The 12,913-nt window shown below is 39.7% G+C and overlaps 1 protein-coding gene and 1 long non-coding RNA gene across 4 annotated transcripts in view; one reads left to right on the top strand and one right to left on the bottom strand.

Annotated features, from left to right (window-relative positions):
* The window catches only part of galnt18b (UDP-N-acetyl-alpha-D-galactosamine:polypeptide N-acetylgalactosaminyltransferase 18b), an 83,420-nt gene that overhangs the window by 26,208 nt on the left and 44,299 nt on the right, over positions 1 to 12,913 (bottom strand). Inside the window, exons 3-5 of one of the 2 annotated variants that reach the window (XM_086026156.1) lie at positions 12,066 to 12,232; positions 1,653 to 1,833; positions 1,123 to 1,320 (exon numbers count right to left, since the gene is read on the bottom strand). In XM_086026156.1, coding sequence (XP_085882282.1) covers positions 1,123 to 1,320; positions 1,653 to 1,833; positions 12,066 to 12,232 — 546 coding nt within the window. Of the gene's footprint in view, positions 1 to 1,122; positions 1,321 to 1,652; positions 1,837 to 12,065; positions 12,233 to 12,913 lie in introns of both variants that reach the window. The other variant, XM_086026155.1, reaches the window with a different exon arrangement.
* Positions 6,987 to 12,913, top strand: part of LOC147150161 (uncharacterized) — a 99,172-nt gene continuing 93,245 nt past the window's right edge. For both annotated transcript variants that reach the window (XR_015086232.1, XR_015086231.1), the window contains exons 1-2: positions 6,987 to 7,117; positions 12,091 to 12,261. This is a non-coding gene — a long non-coding RNA (uncharacterized LOC147150161). The remainder of the gene's footprint in view (positions 7,118 to 12,090; positions 12,262 to 12,913) is intronic.

Here is a 12,913-nt window from a genome sequence, read left to right as displayed (position 1 = left end):
AATTTCTTGCTTTGACTTGCAAGCAAAAAATGTAGATGGGAGCGCTGTATGATGGCAGTGAACTCAAATCAACTCGCTTCACAACAAGCAGCAGTTTGGCAGATAAACAATTCTTCAAAGTGTCTTCAAGTGTTTAATGTGATTCCCAGTTTAAGTTTAATATGAAACTAAAAAAAAAGAAAGAGAATAACACCTTGTGTATTGAAAATGAGCACATAGCTTTGCCTCATGAAAGTCAATTTAGCTTAATGATGACAAACGACGCAAAATGCAATATAACCCATATTTTAACACAAACGGTGGAGAAAAACATGTGGACAGCCAATATAATACTACTCAAGCATACATTCTTTATCTTCAGTGCAAAGTGACTGATAGTGCTGCAGCTTACTGAATCACTTACAGTACTTGAGAGAAGTATTTCTCTTTATTTGTCTGCGTGACTGTATTGTACCGCGCAACTTATACTGGAGTTGCAATGATGCACAAAATTGAATTCTTTAGAGTGCTATTGTGCTTGTTAAAAAGAGCATGGTCATGAAAGAAATTAAGATCAAATATCAGGGTACTGCTGTATTTTTTGGCCATTTAGATATGACTTGTGCAGGAGACTACAGACGTCACTAAAAAATTGAAATGTTACAAATCTGATTTTCACAGTGGATCCCTGCTATTCACAGGAGATACAGACCGGGCCGGCCTGCAAATTGCAATAATCTGCAGATAATTTATGCATGTTATGAATGCAATGGTGAAAAAAAAATCTTGAAAACTGAGGATAAACCTCTAATAAGCGTTTTCCAAGGAAAATGGGGGTTGGCTCTTCCCAAAACACAAACACACAAAAAAATAAAAGGGTTAGGTTAAAAATATTTTAAAAAATAATATTAATTGAAAAATAATCAGCAAATAAACATCTGTGAGTGCCAAACCGCGACTATACGGTGGTCCACTGTACAACAATATTGACACTTGATGTTGTATCGATACCTTTAGCAAAAGATAATACAATGCATCGCAATAGCTATCTTGTCCCAACACTAATTAATGCATGTAGAGTAAGTTAAAAAAACACTTAGCCGATGAGGTGTAATTTATCAGGATGTGACGTTCACCACTTACTGGATGGGAGCACTTTTGTTCCCCTTGTGCCACCAGGACTTGGGGGGGTTGAGGTAGCGACACCACAGCTCCCAGTCAAAGCCCTGGGCAGACAGCGGATACTCCTCAATCTCAAACGTGTCGTACTTGATGTTATCAAATGAAGGGGAGATTATGCGAGTTCTGTCCTCTTTAATTCTCTGAAGAATTGGTTCAGCCCTATAAATGAGACGGAGAGAGTGCACACACTTAATTGGAGCATTTGTGTTTGCTGGCTTCTTAGCACCCTCATTATCATGCTTGTGCTTATGAGAGCGCACAGAGATGAATTCATTTATTGCACATCTGATAAACTAATGGGAACTGCCCTTGTGTAATGTGTGCAAAGATGAAAATGCTAAATAACAATTTGAAAACACATTTAAATGCACTTTCCGGTTGAGTACAAATGATCATCGTGTTGTATTTGTTCACAGGCACATTAAGCAGAGGCCAGGAAGTCATTCTAATGTATTTCCAGCAAATCTACTCAGAACCAACGAGAGACTCACCAGCCAACATTGAACTCCACGTGCGCATCGAAGAGGGCAACGACTGGAGCAGTGGCGGCTCGCCACCCGCTCACTCTGGATCGGATCAGGCCCTCCTGCTTGGCGTGCCGCACCATCTTGATGAATCCCGGACGCTCGCTGTTAGTCTCTGATACAAAATCCTCCAGCTTCTCTTTCAGCTCTTCTGGAAAACACACACACACACACACATTTTCAGTATCTCAAAAAGTTCCTGGTGATGACGAATGAAGTCAAGCGAAAAGTGTTGGTGAATAAACCCACGTTCTCCTCCAGTGGGCATCATTTTATTGGAAGAAATCCAACAGCATAGCTCACATCACTGGACCAAAGAGGCTTCTGCAAATTTGAAGTGGATTTTTGGAGGCAGATGCCAATTCCGATATTTGGCAGAATGAAAATGGATTAATTAAAAAAATATTGTATGCGCTCAAGAAAATAATTTTTTGGTCCCTTAAAGGGAAGTCCATCCATCCATCCATCCATTATCCATACCGCTTATCCTCGCAAGTCACGGGCGTGCTGGAGCCTATCCCAGCTGTCTTTGGGCAGTAGGCGGGGGACACCCCGAATTGGTTGCCAGCCAATCGCAGGGCACACAGAGACAAACAAACATCCGCACACACACTCACACCTACGGGCAATTTAGAGTGTCCAATCAATTTACCATGCATGTTGATGCATGGAATGTGAGAGGAAACCGGAGTACCCGGAGAAAACCCACGCAGGCACGGGGAGAACATGCAAACACCACACAGGGAGGCCGGAGCCGGGATCAAACCTAAAACCTCTGAACTGTGAGGCGGGCGTGCTTAAAGGGAAGTCAACCAGCCAAAATTCTTTCCAATAATATGTTCTATGGAGTCCCACTAGTCTACGGGATTCTTATTAATATTGCATTTGTGGTGTATGAGTTAAGCAGTAAAATCCATCTGTTTTTAGCCCTCTAAGGGCGTGGCCATTTTGTCACTTGCTGTCGACTGAAAATGACATCACAGTTGCTCAGGGCCCATGTAACAACCAATCACAGCTCACCTGTTTACTGAAGCTGAGCTATGATTGGTCGTTATCTGAGCCCTGAGCAACTGTGATGTCATTATCAGTTGACATAAGTGACAAAATGGCTGCCCTCTAAGATCAATCAATCAATCAATCACATTTTATTTATATAGCACTTTTCATACATAAAAATGCAACTCAAAGTGCTTTAAAACATTCAAAGCAAAACATAGATAATTAGAAAAAAAAAAAAAAAAAAATCCGTTCATGCCCTCCCTCCCAACAAACCCAAGACAGATATCCATTAGTACATCAGCAATCATTCACACACACTCACACAAAGTGCACAACCTGATAAAATGTGTTAAAAAGACATGACAAGGCACAGAGAAACCATATGAGGAAAGGGTACCCAAGGGGAGCTCTCCGCGCCGAGGGGAATGACAGCCCACGGCCACGGGGGCGCCACCACCATAGAAGCCCGGATTAGACAGGCGGACCCCACACAAAGTGTAGAGGCCGCCGGCCACCCAGACCCAAGGGGTCCCTGCGATGACAGCCCCCGCGGGAAGGGCAGCCACCCCTCCCTCAAAGCGGAGGCTCCCCCGTGAGAAACACTGGAGATGGACAAAAACGGATGGATTTTGCTGTTTAACTCATATTCCACAAACGCAATATTAATTAGAATGCTATGTTTCAACGAGTGGGCCTGTATAGAATACATTCTTGAAAAGAACATTTTGGGGTTGACCACTTTAACACTTTTTGGGGGACTGACCGACGGACCAACAGACTTACGGACTAAACTGATGAACTGACGATTACTTTTCAGTTAGGGTTAGAGTGACGAATGATGGACGCGTACCCTGGCCGCTGACGGATAACGGACCAACAAAATTTAGGATAATGCCCACCTCTTATTACTGACAAACACGTAAATTGGCGTCCTTTACATTGGGTTAGCTCTGTTGCTAATCTAAAGAACGTTTCACTTTCTAGCCATGACTAATCGATGTACACTTAACGTAACGGTTACACCAATGTAAAAGTTTGGTGATTCTTGGTTTGAGTAGTCATGTTTGGAGACGGACGGCAGGATTACGTCGTATTTTCTATTTTGCCACAAGGCGACAGCTAGATTTTTCAATGGATGATACAAACAAGTAGCTCGCACACAAATTTCTTTCATTTAGCACACCACCGCTGACCACAATGTCATTGCGCCTAGTGATTGACAATCATGACAAGAGAATGAAACGGTCAAAAGTCTAATTACATTTCTCAAAGGTTGATGTCGACAAAGCATGTGTTGCTGCCACAAGTGCAATCACTCATTAACATATTAGTGGGAAGCACAAGCAATCTTAAATAACAATGAAAATGTGACTCTCACCTCATAGAAGTGAAGAAGCACACCAACCTTGTTGATCTACACCAGTTAGTCTTTTACACTATATAATTGTTTGGATAATATTTAACAATACAATAGTGATTTGTTCAGACCATTTTTTTCTGTAAATGATTGTTTTCATTTATTTAGTTTACATTGTCATTGTATTTTCAAGACAAGTTAATTATTAAAAAAACCTGTTAATTCTAACACTAATATTACCGTATTTTCCGGACTATAAGCCACACCTTTATATAAACCGCACCTATCTGTTGAAAAATTTGATATTTACTGCATTTACAGAACAATTTTGTAGTGTAAATGTACATATATGTACCTGAACAGATTAGTAATTCATAACCTCGTGAATAGCGCCCTCACCTGCTGAACTCCTCCACCTGCAGTCACATCTGGCAATTGTATTGCATTGTATTGTAATTCCGGTTAGACCGCCCTTAGCGGTGGAAAAAAATCCACAGAATAGTCGCACTTTTATATAAGTCACATGGTTCAAAACTTAGGAAAAAAGTAGCACCTTATAGTCCGGAAAATACAGTAATATTTTTTGTTGTTGTTTTTATAAACAAAAAATGTACTGATAAGAATACCATAAAGGCATTGGTTTGATTAGCAGTATCGTTAAAGTAGTCGTAGCATTAGAATCTTAACAATAGCCAACCCTTTGCAAGATTGAAGAGTGTAAGACTTTACTTCATTATTGATGCAGCTACATTATATACCGAAAAAGCAGTTATGCCCAGCAAGATACCTAAATCATTTTTTTTAAAAGCACTCCCTGGGTGGTGGAGTTTCTTCTTTTTTATTTTTGGGGGTTTTCAATTTTTTCTCGCCCGATAGGGTGTCTAAATCAGGTTATGGTGGCGATCTTTGTGAACTGTGGGCATGTGAAGCCTTTTGACACTCTTTTGTGATTAAGGGGCATACAACACTGTATCTTGAAAAATGTGTAAACTGAGCCACTCTTAAGTTGAGGTACCTATAAATTCACATCTCACCGGAGGATGAGTGATTGGTAGAAAACAAGAAAGTAAGGGATAAGAAACTATTTCATCCTCTCTTCTTTTGCCTTGCCACCCAATGTAGAAAGTAAATAGTACAATGCAGGTAAGCAACATGGCCTGTTCCAATTGTTAATTTTAATATAAAATATGGACTGTAGGCCACAAATAGCCCACCACCATAGTTTGGACATCCCCAACATAAATTATTTCAGAAGTAAACATATGTAGTACAAGTAAGCAAATAGTCAGGTGCTTTGAATGCCATTTCAAATGTTATTCTCTATTTCAGAGCCAAATGTCTCACCCGCCCAACAAGGATGTCGTTATCCAGCAATGTGGTTCCAGCACTGCATGCCCATGAAGTGCGCTAATGGTTCCCCTCGGCAGGCTTCCGGTTGTTGGCAAGTCTCAGTAAAGCTATTAGGGAGCGACAGCCACTCAGCTAGTTTGCTGTGTTGCATAAAAGGGCCAACCCAATATGAACTGCAATGGGACTGAGTAGAGCGTTGAGTAGAGCGCTAAGTAGAGTGCAGACCTCTACCTTGGCCTTACTAGGCTTTTGACATTTTCATTAGTTTTTCCTTGATTACTGTACTGCAAATTCCATCCAGCCAATCCATTATGTTGTCGATTAGTTGGCAAAACATTTCTCTTCTCTACAAAGTTTGTGCTGTTTTCACTGTAAGGCAAGGGAAAATAATCCCATAGTAACTGAAGAAAGCGAATCATGAAAAGAATCTGTATTTACACCTTTATCGAATTGGAATGGTGCATGTGCCATCACACCACAATCTCTACTATTATCTATATCTGAAAAGTGTGTGGGAGAACGAGTTGGGGGGGACAATTCCAGATGAGGTTTAGGAGGAGATCTCGGAGTGCACAGGTCTTCAATATGTGCTTGACACATTTCATACAATGTCGGATCTTAGATCGAGCTAGTAATTACACTAAAGCCCGACTTGGAAAGACTCTCCTCCCCATCTCTTATATCTGATCGATGTCAAAAAGCCGCGGCGAACTCCACATATGGTTTGTAGGCTGCGGCTCTGTGATGGGTTTCTGGTCTGAAATCATTAATACATTATCCAATGAAGCTGGGAGAAAGTTAGATCCTAATGGCTCAGCTGACCCGTTTGGGGTGTATACTTCTTTACCTATGCTTTTGCCCACTGAGAAACGCATAATAGCATAGGTTGATGTTAAAATGGAAATCCCCAGTACCACCCACCTATAAAGACTTGATTAAGGAAAAACATGGACTGATCCTGGATAGTAATACAGCATAATTTGATCAAATGTTTTGTTTTATGTTAACAGCAAAAACTGTCAGATCACGTCACGTACTACATCTTGGTACAATTGTTGTTGTGGCTCTCAGCTTGTCCCATGTATCCTTACATCTTTTTCCTCTTCCCAGTTATACTTTTATCCTGAGTATTGTCATGTCCTATTGCTAATTATATAAATATTTATTTTAGGGTTCTAACGATTAATCGAATAACTAATAATTTGATTGCAAAAAATGGTCGAAGCAAAATCTCTGCCTCAAGGCTTCGCGGGGATAATTTTTCCATACGGACTAATGTTATTGCATCACACACCACTCCTGTAGTAATAATGCGGCCCGTTGGCAATGAGCTGCGACAAATTACACAGAATGTCCAAAGTTTGGGATCATTTCACGTTTAAAAAGGACGATAATTTACAATGGCCACCATATGTTTACAATCGCCAACACATGGAAACAAACTTAGACAATTTAAATATAGTATATATATGGAAAAAAAACGTTTTTGTTTTTTTTTTTCAAATCGCTGGGATATTAGCAGAGATGGGAAATTCAGGTCCAGAAAATAAAAACCCTGCTACATTTTGTCTTCAGCCACAGCTGCTTCTAATCAACTGAGCTCGTTTACCTGCCGGTTGAGTAGAAGCACCTGTGGCTAAAGCCAAAGTGTGGCGGGGTTCATACTTTCTGGACTTGAATGTCCCATCTCTGGACTGGACCTGGATTCCCCATCTCTGGATGTTAGGTAGAATACTCGATTCTAAATATATTTTTATAGCTGCAGCCCCAATTCATTTTATTTTACGGGTCTGCTAGCTAGGAGTAGGAGCCGGGAGGTGGAGCAAACTGTTGGATTGTTTATTTGTTTGGATTACTACTGTAACAAATATTGAGGCATTGTTGTATTCTGTTAGAAAACTCAACAAACAGAAAAAAAAAAGAAAGAACTCAGCTGTGTGTTTCTTCCTTCTAACCGACTTGGCAACAATTGCAAGCTCAAACCAATACCTCTCGCATTTATGCTTAGTGGACTGAATACTAAACTGCAAATCGAATGAGAGTGCAAGGCTAATGCTAACGTCATTAGCCTTTAGCATTTGAATTCTTCAAAAATGAGCATTTGAGGGCCTTTCATTTTCGCATTTTGCTTCAAGCCAAGCTACTGCAGTTATTCATTTGTGCCAGTGCGCCAACAGATTTCCGTAGTTCTAATCAATTCAGATCTGTCAGTAATGAAGGCATTCTGTATGTGTGTGAATGGAAAATAAGAATGATGGTGAGTTGTGCCTCACAACAAATCATAATAAGGAACAGTTCATTAAAGCAGGAGTGACTGCTTGCCAGCAGACATCCATCTTTTACTAATGATAAACTAGTGTCACTGTGATGGAAAGCAATGGGCTGTGGGACGGAGCTGAGCAGGAGCAACAGGCGCTTGCATTCATGTGCTAAATCCAATAATACATTTTAGATGCAACAACAATACAACAATGGTTGAACTGGCTCACTACTGTCTTTGTACATCCATAACACAGCAGCGCAGGTTTTTTTTTTTTTTTTCCAATTTATTATTATATAAGAGTAGGTGGAGGGAATTACAAATGCTGTTCTATTGATATCCAAGAAAAGAACATTTGCAGAATAGTAATGATTCATTTCCCCCTCTTTTGTTGCTCACTTGTTTTGTTGCACTTGTCAGTTCAACTTAATCATTTATTTTCAATGTGACATTCCTATTCAGCCTGCACATAAACTTTACCTCGAGCTTTTTAGGCCCATACTTTGAGAAAAATTGTACAGTAGGGGTATCTTTTTTTTATCCCTTAAAGGCACTATTCTAAAACATCCCATAAGGTTGATTATTTGACCAGAAATGGTCTATTTTTACCTTTTCTAGGGCATGTTTGTTTCCTACCTTTGTTCCCTGACTTTTAAAATTACAATAGTGTCCCCAAAGGTTCAACACTCTCCTCTTATGAGCTGCACATAAAGATACACATTTGTACCACTTTTGAAGGATACAGAAGTGTACCATTAAATTTACAATACAGTGGTGCCGTCAGACGCAAGTTGAGTTCATCCCGTGACCATGATCTAATCTTACCACAAATCACTTGTACGGTATCTCAAATCATCTTTCCCTATTGAAATAAAAGAAACACCATTTTTGCAGCCTCCCCCCCAAAAAACTAACATTTTTTGTTGGTTTTTTTCAATGAGAAAAGTACTCTATACTCATAAACAATTGTTCCTTATAAAATATACAGTAATTACGAAACTAAATAGAATTCTGCACAGTATAGACATCTCAGCACCTCACAGAGGATAAAGAATCTATGACTGTGCATACTGTTACATTGAATGTCTAAATGCGCTTCTACATGATTTGTGTTTAAATTTCAGTTATAATATACAGTATGTGTTTCTCATTATTTGTTAGCATTAGCATTAAGATAGTGGACAAAAGGCAGCTTTTGGGTTGTTTTAAATACACAAGGTGTAATTCTCCTAGTTTAATGTTTAGTTTGACAGTAAATTTCAACCAGTGGAGGTATTGAACAACTTGAAACCACTGTTTTAAAGAATCAAATAAGTGTTTGCCAAATTCTCTGCTTCTAATATTGTAAGAATACATTAGAGAGGGGAATTTTCTGTTCCAGCATGACCCGAGAGTACATGGATGAGTTTGGTGTTCAACAAACTAGAGCAAACGGATGGAATGAGTGACGCACGACATAGAGTCAACACTGTATCCCTTTTGCTTCAATCAACATTAACACCTTATTGGAATTAATATAATTTGTGGCTTATCGAATCATAAATCTTGTGCTACAAGTCTTGCACAGACAAGACTTTCCGGGCCACAGTGTGGGGCGTTATCCAATTAAGTAGGAATGAGCTAGGTATATTTGCCCTGCTCCCCCCCTGCACCCCCCCGACGGCATGTTCACCTGAATGCTAATGTCTGTGGGACGTGAGCTGTGACACCGGCAGCTGAGAAACGTAATGACTGATAATAATGACTGACGTTACACCTGGATGAGACCACAAGACAAATTTGGTCCCTCATGATGGCACTATGTCCGACTACTGCCATAAAATCCTGCAGTGTCTTGGTCACCGGCAACACTATCTGGCATATATTACCATATCACCATTTCCCGTCTTTTACGATCATTGGGCTAATCTTGCCAAATCAAATCAAGCTGCCAGGGAGGTGGGACTGGAAAATGTGTCAACTAACCAGATAAACCTGTTAATGTAGTGACAACAGCAACAATCATGTCGACAATGTCACACTACGCAGAAGATTAAAAAAAATTAAGCAAACATGCTAGACTTTTCATTTTGGCATCGTAGTGTTTCTCGGGCACCAAATCGTTTGTCACGGACCAGATCTGGAAAATTGTTTGTGATAGCAAATCGGGCTAATACCAGGAATTAACTGTGTGGCTCATGAGATCCTTCCATAATGGCAGCTACATTGCGGGTCAATAGGGTAATGGCATTTTTGGGAGATATTATCCTCAGGTTTTGTCATAACAACAACTCGAGTGGTAAACAGGGTGCACCTGCAAAATGTCAAATCATGTCTTGGCTTCCTGCAAGGAGCTAAAGCAGGCATCTCCCGGGCTGCCAATTAAAAGAGCCACAACACTTGTTTTTGAAACGTAATGTGATCATGTACGGCGAGCAGAGAGCTCTGGATTTGTCCATTTCCGTATTCTTTTTAAAGTATCAGAGTGCTAACTGCTACTCTCAGGCCATTAAGAGCCCAGGGGGAGTGTGATCATTGTCATCCCAGCATGTTAAGATAACATAACACTGATCTACATTCTACTCCAGCAAGCTGCAGGCCAGCATCTTGTTTTGCATTATTGAGTTGGGTAAACAAACTTCTCTCAGGGCCAGTAGTAGTCTTGATAACATCTAATGGCTGTCTAACTTGGGTTGCATGCTGAGACTTTTAAAAACAGTTATCCTATAAATGCATGACCTTGACACTGTTTATTAAGAGTACTTACACACTGCACTTGGTTTACACGGTGCAGCAAAGCACAGGACGTGTCATCTTGCCAATATTTGGCGCTGGTTGCGAAGAGACGGAAGTAGTCGGCGGCTCACCAATATGGTTTAATCACTGTTACAACAGAAAGCCCTAAAATAAGGGTATGTGTTTATCCAATTTTAATAGAACGGCATGATCTGGAGGAGTTTAGACTCATCTGTGAGCTACAGCTGCATGAAGACTGCTTCGAGGTGTAAGCACTGAACTACCCTCATTGGCAACAATGTAATGTACCTGCACAATACAATGTACGGTTTCCAGACCAAATCAGGACCCCAAATGGGGCAATGCGGTTTCTATTGGATCACTGATGGTCCAAGTAAAATACAGTGGACTATTTTAATGAGTCACTGATGGTGTAGTGGTTCACATGGATTTAGTTTTCATTCAGAGATTGTGTGAACTGCATATCTCTAAATGTACCTTGGATTGACTGTCGACCAATCAACCGCGAAATCTGCTACACAATGTCAGCTGGGATAGGATCCACTTCCTCACAACGCCCAACATAAAAATGGATGGCTGGCTATTTTATTGAGTGTACTTGCCAAAGGCCTCTTGATTGATTCCTATTGTGTTCTTAAGATTTAGCTTATGTAAAATATATGTCTGTGTAATGGTAATATATTATGCATTTTTCCAGGAAGGAACTACATTTACAATTTGGGTCTTCAGCTAAAATCGGTCTAATGAGATCCATTCCAAGAGCTGAATTAAAAATGCTTCTTGCTTTTTGACGATAAAGAGAGAGGCATCAACTTACCAATATGATTATGCTTATATTTAATATATATATATATATATATATATATATATATATATAAAGACAGTAGAAATTCAATCAGAATATTGAATCATTACTAGTAAATGTTACTTGAGTAAATATTTTTAATTTAATTTAATTTTAACTACTGATATGCAAGTAAAGTTTACTCAAGAATACTCCTTTTTATTTCTAAGTGAAAAAAACTGTATAAGTTTTTTTCAAGTAAATAGTAGTCACATCAGTGTAGGAACCGAGCTCCATCGTAAATCAAGGGCCACCTCTGTGCAGAAACATTTGCAGTATAGATATGAGCCACGGGGCAATTATCCTAATCAGGGCTAGTCAGCCATTAATTAAACCCACAGAAAAACATTTTAAATTGACAACATTAAAGAGACCACAGGAGCAGTACTGATTACCTTACATAGGAGGTGAAACTCTTTTTGCTTTCTTAAAAAACTGCAAACCAATTTCTGTAATCAGTCTTGCACAGTCAATAGCGCAGGTGGTAGTCAATGGGCATCAAGCACATCCACTGTGCGCATACTGGAGCATGTCTTAACGAACATGTTAACGATATAGCTACACGATGGCGTACTACATAGATCTCAGTTTTGCAGATGTTTTCAGCAACTATCTGCAAACATGTCTAATATATTTAGAACTAAATATCAGAATTCACTTAACAGTCTTTCACTATTTATATGACAGACAAAGAGGCACTATTTATTGCAATTGTTTCAGGATGTATAAACCTAGCAAAGAAAAGTACACTTGGTGTTCATAGCTGCTCGGCTTAAGAGTGGACACTGTGCTAAGGCAAGAGAAACTGTCGTAATGTAAAAGGTTGCTGATTACCGTTATTGCTGTTGTCGTCCACCAGAATGATCTCTTTGAGAAGATGGGAGGGTGTTCTGCTAATGGCGGAGTGAATGGACCGCAGGATGACAGAAAAGGCCTCATTCACGAAAATGAACACGATGCTCACTTGTGGGAGGTTTAAAGGATAAGCGATGTTTCTGCACCTGGAGAGTACAAATAAACACGTGGTGAGGTAAGTAACCTTCAAGCTGTTGTAAAAGAAAAACAGAATGCAATTTTAATAACATTAAGACCAAGTAAATTTCCGTGGAATGTATCGTATTGTGGTTAAAATTCTGATAAAGAAGAAGTTGATTAGACAGTGATTAATGGCACGTCTATCTTCCAGCAATGAAGCTATTTACATCACATGCCACTGCCACATTAGAAAAAACAATCAACAAATCATGTTGTTCACCCAAGCAAGAAGTCTAATATTTACATAATGCCATTGCCTGAGCAGGTCTTTTAATATATGGTATAGGACAACGCCAAGGCCAAATGTGTGATTAATATATCACCCCCAACCCCAAATTATGTTTGAATGTATCTAAAGAGCTTGCAATGGTGGCAACGGATGGTTTGGAGGGAGTGCAGTGGAGAGAATATCCCCTGGAACTTTTAACTGCAACAGAATAGAATTAACACCAGGACTTCCCCAATGTCACCATAAAAAGTGAGTCATGGTCAATAATGATGTCCATCTTGAGGTTCTTTTTGTCTCTGGGCCTTATGATCAAAATCTAGATTAAACCATAACATTTAGAAGATATGTGTTTAAATAAAGTATTGGTAGTTGGACAATAGGTCAAATAAGTCAATTCCCTGTTTTCCCAAGAAGCAAG

Source organism: Filicampus tigris, chromosome 3 (genome assembly GCF_054856515.1).
Source record: "Filicampus tigris isolate MCC_2025a chromosome 3, RoL_Ftig_1.0, whole genome shotgun sequence".
Lineage (NCBI taxonomy): Eukaryota > Metazoa > Chordata > Actinopteri > Syngnathiformes > Syngnathidae > Filicampus > Filicampus tigris.
This window is presented reverse-complemented; position numbering and strand designations above follow the sequence as displayed.